General features: G+C 33.9%; 2 protein-coding genes across 2 annotated transcripts; one reads left to right on the forward strand and one right to left on the reverse strand.

The window, feature by feature from the left end:
* Window positions 1-4041: 4041 nt before the first annotated feature.
* LOC112523811 lies at window positions 4042-4865 on the forward strand. Its single transcript, XM_025133483.1, has 2 exons — window positions 4042-4138; window positions 4384-4865. Exons 1-2 carry the CDS (start codon window positions 4042-4044, stop codon window positions 4863-4865), a joined length of 579 nt encoding a protein of 192 aa, XP_024989251.1.
* A 3559-nt stretch (window positions 4866-8424) lies between these two features.
* On the reverse strand, window positions 8425-8877 carry LOC112523812. Its single transcript, XM_025133484.1, has one exon. The coding sequence runs from the start codon at window positions 8875-8877 to the stop codon at window positions 8425-8427; it is 453 nt and encodes a 150-aa protein (XP_024989252.1).
* Window positions 8878-10641: the final 1764 nt, after the last annotated feature.

The raw sequence follows: 10641 nt of genomic DNA on the forward strand, positions 1-10641 counted from the left end.
GACAGATCAAAATCACAATCGTCTCAAAAGAATATTCTCTATAGTTTTCAACCAACAGTTTTATCATCAAAACCTTTCAAATCCAAGAACAATCTATTCTTTCAATGATTTCCAAAACATCATATCCCTTTTTAAATCCTCAAGACAGGATATCATTTCCCAAACTGTTTTGAAGAAGCAATCTCTTCTTTATCTTTCACAAAACAGTTTTTAATACTCAAATATATAACAATAACACCTTTAAACTATCAAAATAGTTCTACCATCTTTTCTTTAAAACCAACATCAAAACCCAGCAGCTTATATAACAATATATATAAGGGTTTTAGTCATCAAAAACTCACCTTAATAATCACAGATTCTTCAGTTTTAAAACACACAGCAAATCACAATCTCTTCAAACAGTTTTGAACAAAAGATTTCTTCAAGAACACTTCTCACCACCACAACACTCTTTTTCTCTTTCAACATTTTTTTCTCCAAATATGAAGTGATAAGATAGAATCTTATCTCTTTCTTTCTTTAAATACTCTCACCATGGCGGTGGAGATTATTTTAATTATTATAAAACTCATAGGCGGTGAATCCTTTATCCAATAGAAATATCTTTGGGTGGTGGGTTTTTCATTATAAAATTCATGATTTCTTAACCATGAAGGTTTGGATTATAATAATATCCCACATATTATATTATCATATAACCGCCTATAAAATTTCGACATGTATGCATAATATCAAATTACCACACATGTGCACATAATTCATCCATTTATACTTTAAGATATCATGCATGCTATCACATAATTCACATAATAAACACATAGAGTTACCTTGACTAGGTTTGCAGAAAACCCAGTTATAACACAATGGTCCCATTAGTACAAGGATTCTTATATGTACAAAATAAAATCATGTACTATCACATGTATAACAACATGTATCTTCAAAAACAAGCAATCTCATGCAGATCTTCAAAAGCAGATATCAGATTAAAAAAATAATTACATATTCCCTTTCCCCTTACTATCCCTAGACCCCGCAGTTCCTGCATTGCACATTTTTAAAACAGAAAATGAGGGTTAGCCCAGAAGGGTCTAGTGAGAAAATCCCTTCTTTGCAAATGTAGGGTGATAAACACCAAAATACAATAAAGTATATTTGCTCAATAATTTTTGCATTTCAACCAAACATTGCAGCCCTCAAGAAAATGAATAACAGGATAAACATAATAACATTAATTCTTGATACAAATGTATCTGCTTAAAGATCCAATATTCCCAAAATGAAACTATCATTGCAACCAAAGTCTCTTTGATTCATTAGACTAAAAGACCAGAATTCCTCTGTAAATATTAATGGAAAGATTAAGGCAATACTTGCCCTTTATGACAAACTGTTTTCCCCTTCTCAATAACATCTAAATTATTATTTCTAAATAGGAATAATATCTTTAATTCATCAGATCACAAAGAAATGATGATTCAAAGTTATAAAATCGAATTAGTAATAATAATAAGAGTTATAGTAATATCCACATATGACAATGCCTCCTTTATTCCAAGTACACCTCTCCTTGATATGCCACCCTCGTTCCACCATCAAAAAGGGTTACTTATCAGAACAGACAAAAGTCACCACGTCTGTAAGTACCCATTCCCAGTTCCAAGCCAGAACAGACAAAAGTCACCATGTGTGGGGGAACTATCTCTTTAAATAAGTTTCATACCAAAACAAATTTACGTCAACACGCTTGGTAGAAACAGTTTCCAAAATCCAATTCCATACCAAAACAGACATACGTCACCACGCTTGGTAGGAAGGTTTCTCAAAATATAGTTTCATACCAAAATAGACTTACGTCACTACGCTAGGTAGTAACATTTCCCAAAAAATCCAGTTCCATACCAAAACAGACTTACGTCACCAAGCTTGGTAGAAACATTCCAAAAAATCCAATTCCATACCAAAACAGACTTACGTCACCACGCTTGGTAGAAACATTTCCCAAAAATCCAGTTCCATAACAAAACAGACTTACGTCACCACGCTTGGTAGGAACATATCTTTTATTTTAAGAAGATATAAAATACCCCTTTTTATAATAACATAATTTAATCCAATAATAATCATTATTAATTTGCAAAACTTCCAAGCATTCTCAACACTTTCAATTTACCTCAACTAGTCGTTCGGACATGTTATCCGGACAAGCAATCTGGACAACACAACCCCTTGTCCGATATACAAATCCAGACAGCACACTTGTTCGTTTTATCAATCCGGTTAACATAAGTCCTTGTCCGATATATCAATCCGGACAACAGTTGGTCGATTTACAACTAATCCGGACAACCCTTGATCGATTTAAGTCTAAACCATACAATACTTAGTCGTATTCCTACTTCTCCGTTCAAAACCTTTGTCCGGTTTACATAATTCAAAATCTCACTAACTCATTAAATCGCACGACCCTATGATCGGTTTAAAACAAAATCGGATTACTCATGTCCAGTTTAAGGTAATCCGGACAATACTATGTCTGGTTTAGAAACAATCCGGACAACACTATCTGCGGTTTATACTTAATCCGGCCACCCCTTTATTCGGATAACATAAATCGCACAACTCCTTTCAAGGATAATATGCAACTCTTTCAAAATTAATAACCAAAGCTTTTAAAAGAGATTTTTAGAAAGAACCCACCTTTAAGTAAAAACTCAGATTGAAGAAGATGAAAAAGTCAATTTGAATCCAAACTTGATTCTCCGGACAAACTTCTCAATTGCTCTCACTTTCCCTATAAAAGCAAGAAAAATTTGCCTGATAATTCAACCCCTCTATTTATACTTTCCAAGAATAGGAAAGTCGGTCACTCTCTCACCCCCCCCCCACATGCATGCATATAAAATTCATGCATACATATAACTCATGCACACACATGCTTATGCATATTAATATCATGCATACATATATATATATATATGCACCTATATATATTATGCATATATCCCCATGCATGAAATACACATACTTACGTATTTAACCCATGTAAGCATGTATCAACATAAACAATTAATTCACATAATAAATACCTTGGGTAATAACCAGGACCCGGTTATCACAACATTACACATGAAATGCGAGCGCAGATCGTTGGAATCCGAGAAAATAAGGATCAATGATAGGACGACTGGTTTATGCTAATCCCACTGAAGGAGTACAATACTACATAGGCATACCTTTATCTCATATTAATGGGCCTACATCTTTTAAAGATCTATTCACAGTCAATGGCATATTATACCCGACATTCCAATAAGCAGCACTTGAGATAGGCTTATTAGAGACAGACGATAACTTATCACAATGTCTTGCAGAGGCTTCTTTGTTTCAGTTTCCCAAAGCTCTAAGGAGGCTATTTGCGACAATATTAATTTATTGTGTGCCAGGAGATGTGCACAAGTTGTGGGATCAGCATTACGATTCACTTTCAGAAGATTGTAGACGACAATGCGAGAGTATTGATCGAGTTCGGAATATGGTCCTAACTGATATCATAAGCTTTCTACAATCTATGAGTAAAAATCTTGATGATTTCGATCTTCCAAAGATAAATGTAGATACCAACTTACAATTTGGAAGTTTTTGTGAGGTACAAGAGGAATACTCCATAGTTGTGGAAGACGAACATTTACGTGTCTGAGACTCCCTTAATTTCTACCAAAAATACGCATACGATGAGATCATGAAGCACATAGACGATAATCGTTTAGGAGTGTTCTTTATAGATAGTCCAGGTGGGATTGAAAAAACATATTTGTACAAAGCACTGCTTGCCAACATTCATTCTCGTGGTCTCATTGCTCTCGTCACTGCTTCTTCGGGTGTTGCAGCTAATAATATGCCTGGTAGGAGACAACTCACTCCCTATTTAAGAATCCTCTCAATCTTGACAACAACTCCATGTGCAACATAAAAAAACAAAACGAGACTTCTTAATTGCTACGAGATGCAAAAATAATCATTTGGGACGAAGCGTCAATGGCTAAGAGGCAGGCGGTGGAGGCGCTTGATCGAACAATGCAAGACATCACAGGGGTGACACTCCCATTCGGTGGAAAAATAATGGTTATGGGAGGTGATTTTAGACAGGTCTTACCAGTCTTGAGACATGAAACCCGAGCACTGATTGTAGATTCAAGCCTACAAATGTCACCTCTTTGGTCTTCAATTAAAAAAATACGTTTAACTCTCAATATAAGAGCACTAAATGATCCATGGTTTTCAGATTTTCTATTACGAGTGGGTGATGGAGATGAAGAAATGATGAAAGAAAGCTTTATATGCATTCCTGATGACATGGCCATTGCCTATACTGATAAGATAAATCAAAGCATGATTTGATTGACGCAATATTTCCATATCTGCAAATCAACGGAGCAGATTCAGACTATATCATTTCGAGGGCGATATTATCAACAAAAAATGAGAATGTCAATGAGATTAATGATCAATTGATTGATAGATTCGGCGACGATGAAAAAGTTTACTACAGTTTTGATGAAGCAGAAGATGATAGAAATAACTTCTATCCAATGGAGTTCTTAAATTCACTGACTGTCAGTGGTTTGCCCCCGCATTACCTTTGGCTCAAAATTGGATGCCCAATAATACTATTGCGGAATATCGATCCCTTTAATGGCTTATGTAATGGCACTAGATTGATATGTAAAGGTTTTCAACAGAACGTAAACGATGCAGAAATAGATGTGGGTCAGCATGCTGGAAAGAGAACATTTTTGCCGAGAATTCCTCTTTGTCCATCTGAAGATAACATGTTCCCTTTCAGATTGAAGAGAAAATAGTTTCCAGCCCGGCTTAGCTTTTCTATGACAACCAATAAAGCTCAAAGATAGACCATTCCTAATGTAGGTGTGTATCTACCAGAATCAATATTCTCTCATGGACAACTTTATGTGACGTTATCAAGAGGGGCATCATGTGAAAATACAAAGATATTAGTAAAGCCTGCCAAATAAGGTACAAATATATTAGTAAAGTCTACACATCAAGCGTGGTGTATAAAGAAGTTTTACGTTATTAATAAGGTACAAACGAGTACTTATTATTACACATTTTTTTACATCTACGCTTGGTATATATATCTATTATAATCATAAGACATTTCTTACAGGGCATATCTACATATCGATGCTTCAAGTGGTATCTTCTCATACTCTATATGTGTCGATTTATATTATTTTAGATGATTATATCTCCATTTTGTTTAAACATGAATTTTGGTTTTTTTTATTGATCATGAGTTGCATTAAGTGAAAATCATTATTAAACAATCTAAGAATAACAATTGATATGTGTTTGGAAATCCGTTAATCGTGCAATTCTCTTTCCAAATCTCTGGTCAGTCAACCATTATAAAATTTGAAGTTTATAATGATCATAAACGTCATACCTTCGATTTACAAAAAAAAAACATTGCATTGCGCTGGCATCCAACTAGTATATCTATATATGAGCGATCAAATGCAAACCACCCCTTTTTGTGCAAACCCTACAAACCAATCTTATCCATCCTTTTTCTTAATCAATGGTCATGATTAAAATGTGTTATATTAAAAAAGTAAAAAAAAGTTTAATATTTAATCAAGAAATGGCAAAATTGGCAAACCATTTTTAACTTCCGAATTTGTATTAATTTGTAAAATAGAATAATTTTATTTCATCATTTTTAACTTTCTAATATATATTGATCCCTCTTTTATATATATATAGAGAGAGAGAGAGAGAGAGAGACTTGGGATCATGTGAGACCAATGGTTTTTCGTGAGACCCGTAAGACCAATTTTCAACCCTTGGATTAGATTTACAATCGTCAGATCTGAACATTTATAAACGCCACGAGACTTCTCACTAATTACGAAATTGCCAYCTTGCAACTTTGCAACCATTAGATCATTAATTCATAAATTTGATCAATGAAAATAAATTGGTCTTACGGGTCTCACGAAAAACCCTTGGTCTCACGTGAACCCAACCCTATATATATATATATATATATATATATTAATTTGGATATCCTAACATTAATGAAACAAAATCATAGTTTTAAAATCTCTATATACGGTTTTAACCAAAATTGTTAGGATAATCTGGGAAATTATATGTTGAAGAAATTTTCTCTTTATTTTATGACTAAATATTAGAAATTAAATAACCTTCATACTAAAAATAGAGCCAACTAAGGAACAATAAAACGAGAGATATCCTAATAAATGAAAAAACATAAAAATATACTTTAATCAACAATAAAGAATGAAACATTTTGAAAACTAAATGAAATATTTTGAAAACTGAATAATTTTATTTCATCAGTGAAACTGGTGTCATGACTAAAACCTGTTAGAAACAAAATAAAATGAATTCATTTGTGAAATTGAGTTCATGTTCTCAAAAAAGAATTACCCTCAGATTCATCTTCATTTGATCAAACATTATTGGATTTGAAAAACATTTCATTAGTGAAATTGGTTTTATGAATGAAATTTTTTTGCAAAATAAATAATACGATTTTATTAGTGAAATTGGTTTTATCAATAAAAACATTTTGGAAAATGTATCTCATTTTTTCATTAATGAAATTGGTTTCATTCTTCATCTGCATAATGAAATTTTAGCCAGATATGGTTCAGTCAATGGAACATTTTCCAAAAATCTGAATAACATGTTTTCGTTAATGAAATTTGTTTCATCATTGAAATTGGTTTCATGGACTCCACAATTTCAAAAACTATATGACATTGTTTCAGCAGCGAAATTTGTTGAAATGTTTCATAACCAAAATGAAATCGGTTTCATGGTTTCTAACCAAGATGAACTTGGTTTTACATATGAAACTTAATATTGTTCAATCAATGACACACTTCAAGAACTGAATAATAATATTTTATTCATTTTTAAATTTGTTTCATGTTTCCTAACAAAAATGGAATCGGTTTCATGGTTTATAGCCAAGATGAAATTGGTTTCATTAATGAAACCAAATATGATTCAGTCGATGAAACATTTCAAGACCTGAATACTATTATTTCATTAATGAAAGTAGTTTCATGGTTCCTAACCAAAATGAAATTAGTTTCATTTTTAAAACATTTTGAAAATTGTATAACATGGTTTCGTTAATGACATTTGTTTTACGAATGAAAATAAAACAATATAGTCAAAATCTGGAAAATATCACAGCTATTTTATTAATAAATCAGTAACTACTTGTGAATTGAAAAAAAAATACCGATTCTTTTGTTATTATGACAATGAAATAAATAATTTCATAAGAAATAAATTATTACAAATAGATTTTGTGATTGATGTAGTATTTTTAATTTAATGAAAGAATATAAAATATCAATGGTAATAATAATATATTAAAATCAATTGATTTACATTTTCCTCAAAACAGTTACTTTATTTAATCTTCCATATTTAAAAACAATTAAAACGTTACCAGATTATCTATTACAAAGTAAAATGACATTCATACCCTTATTCATTAAAACTAAAGAGAAAAACATGGAATTATTCTATTGGTTGATGGTGATTTCTATTGTTTGCATGAAATAGGAGGTTTGCAAAGTAACCCTCCCTGTCTCTCTGTATATATATATATATATATATATATATATATATATATACTAGTGGTGTACCCGCACGATACAGCGCGGGTAAATCACAATTCTTAAACATTAGTTTGGCCTTGAATCATGAGTTTGTGTGGTTGTTTTGCAAGTCAACTAATATATAAAGTTGAAGGTTAATACGATGTATTAGCAAGATCGCATGAAAAAATAATTACACACGTATTGGGTTTCTGAACCCATCTACCTAGAACTCATTATAAAACTTGAAATTCTTGACTGAACAAAGAAATACAATCGTTTTAAATAATGTTCATCCGTATGTCCAAACTGCTGTTTGTTTTTCGTGATGCACTCATTCGTATATATTTCCTGCAAAAAAAGGGCACAATGGTTTTAATAGAAACATATGGTACCAGATGTGTAATAATATAATTGTTGATTATACCCTATTCATCACGTAAAACTTCTTGATAGACGACGTTTGAGGTGTAGACTCCGGCATGATTGAATTTTTTAATAGGCTTCACTAACACCGTCGTATTGCCTCATGATATCCCTCTGGACAACGCCACGTAAAGTTGCATGCGTGAGAATACTGATTCTGGTAGATAAACACCTACATTCGAAATTGTTCGGCCTTGAACTATATGGATTGCCATAGAAAGCTAAGCCGAATTGGAAACTGTTTTCTCCTCAGCTTAAATGGGAACATGTTGTCTCCGGACGGACATAAGGGAATTCTCAGCTGAAATACTCTTTTTCCAGCATGCTAACCAACAACTATTTCTGCATCGATGACGTTTTGTTGAAAGCCTCTGCATATCAATCTACTGCCATTATACAATCCATTCAAGGGATCGATATTTTGTAACAGTATTATTGGGCATCCAATTTTGAGACGAAGATAATGAGGAGGCAAACCACTAATAGTTAAAAAGTTTAAGAACTCCAACGGATAGATGTTGTTCTTATCATCTTTTGCTTCATCGAAGCTGTAGTATATTTTTTCATCTCCAGAAATCTTGTCGATCAACTGATCCTTAATCTCATCGACATGCTTATTTTTAGTTGATAATATCGCCCTCAAAATGATATAATCCAAATCAGCTTCGTTGATTTGCAGAGATGGAAAGATTGCGTCAATCAACGCATCTTTTGACTTACCTTTATCAATATAGGGAATGGTCATGTCATCCGGTATGCGAATAAAGCTTTCGTCCATCGCTTCTTCATCTCCATCTGATATCGAGCATTAACCTTATCTTTTTAATCATTGACCAAAGAGGTGACATCCGTAAGCTAGAATCTACAATCTATGCTCGGGTTCCACGCCTCACGACTGGTAATACTTGTCTAAAATCACCCCCCAAAACCATTATCTTTCTGCCGAATGGGAGTAACACCCATATGATGTCTTGCATGGTTCGACCGAGCGTCTCCACCGCTTGCCTCTTTGCCATTGACGTTTCGTCCCAGATAATTATTTTTGCATCTTGAATCAATTGAGCAGCCCCACTTTGTTTTTTTATGTTGCACATTTATTTATTATCAAGGTTGAGAGGAATTTTGAATCTAGAGTGAGTTGTTCTCCCTCCAAGCATATTATTGGCAACAACACCCGACGAAGCGGTTGCTAGAGCAATAAGACCATGTGAACGATGTTGGCAAGAAAAGCTTTGTACAAAAATGTCTTCCCAGTTCCACCCGAACCATCTATATAGAACACTACTGGACAATCCTCGTCTACATGCCTCATGATCTCATCATATGCGTATTTCTGGTCGGAATTGAGAGAGTCTCGGTCACGCAAGTGTTCGTCTTCTACTACTATATAGCATTCCTCTTGTACCTCACAAAATTATCTAGATTGAAAATTGGCATTTGCATCTACAATTGGGAGATCGAAATATCAAGACTCTTACCCATAGACTGTAGAAAAATAAGGATATCAGTTAGAACCATATTACGAACTCGATTAGCACTTTCACATTGTCGTATATAATCTTCAAAAAGTGAATCATACTGGTCATCCCATAACTTGCGAACATCTCCTGGCTCATAATAAATCAACCTCGTAGCAAATAACATCCTAAGAGCAGTCGAAAATTGAAATAAGGAGGCATCTACAAGACATTGAGATAAGTTGTCATCGTTCTTTATTAAACCTCTCTCAGGAGATGCTTTGCGAAATGTATGGTGCAATAATCCGTTGGAAGTGTATAGAACTTCAAAGCAAGTAAGCCCAGTAATATGTGACAAAAGTAGGCGTAAGTAGAATCGCTCTCCTTCAGCTGGATTTGCAGACACAAGTTGGCCTTTCATTAATCCTCTTTGTCGGGGATTCCATCGACGTGTGCTCCAATTCCACGTGTAGTGTTTTGGAAAATCTTTGTACAAATATTGTCTCGCACTCATGTCTGTTCCATTCCTATCAAAAAAATGGAGTCAACATCGTTCGCTTAACTCTCTCTCTATCGACAATATCTGTCATCATATCGTCATCTCTAAACCTAACCATCTGTTTGTTACGGAGATGGAAAGATGGAGTTGCAACGCTATCACTTAAGGGTGCATTTGAGAAAGTGTGAAGCTAAAAATTTGCCATATCGCCTCGGGAGGGGAGACATAACGTGCATCTTAAAACCTTCTAATTTCGTTAATAACGAACCTTTCTTCCTAGAATCGATATGAACAACTTGTTTGTCGTGACCCTTGTGAACATACTTGAAGACATACTTCACAGATGTTATACTCGAGCAAGCCTCAACATTGATATGACAATTGAACATCATTAACAGCTTCTGGTTATACGGAACCACCCATCTATTATCTAGGATATTGCCTCATACATTCACATTTATTTCACTATTTCTCCTCGATATAATGGATATGAGTCCTCAGTCTACATCATCTTGTCGTTGAATTGTTTAGGATATCTGAAACGACATTTTTCGGCTCACCTTGCACACAAGGACTGGACGGTCAT

The sequence above is a fragment of the Cynara cardunculus genome (genome assembly GCF_001531365.2).
Source record: "Cynara cardunculus var. scolymus isolate 2C chromosome LG 12, CcrdV1, whole genome shotgun sequence".
Taxonomy (NCBI): domain Eukaryota; kingdom Viridiplantae; phylum Streptophyta; class Magnoliopsida; order Asterales; family Asteraceae; genus Cynara; species Cynara cardunculus.

Bases quoted from the DNA above. Each gene is read 5' to 3' on its own strand.
- LOC112523811 (XM_025133483.1), top strand. From the start codon at position 4,042: ATGGCTAAGAGGCAGGCGGTGGAGGCGCTTGATCGAACAATGCAAGAC. The intron at 4,139-4,383 runs GTGATTTTAGAC...TATACTGATAAG, and splicing joins AAAAATAATGGTTATGGGAG to ATAAATCAAAGCATGATTTG.
- LOC112523812 (XM_025133484.1), bottom strand. From the start codon at position 8,877: ATGGACGAAAGCTTTATTCGCATACCGGATGACATGACCATTCCCTAT.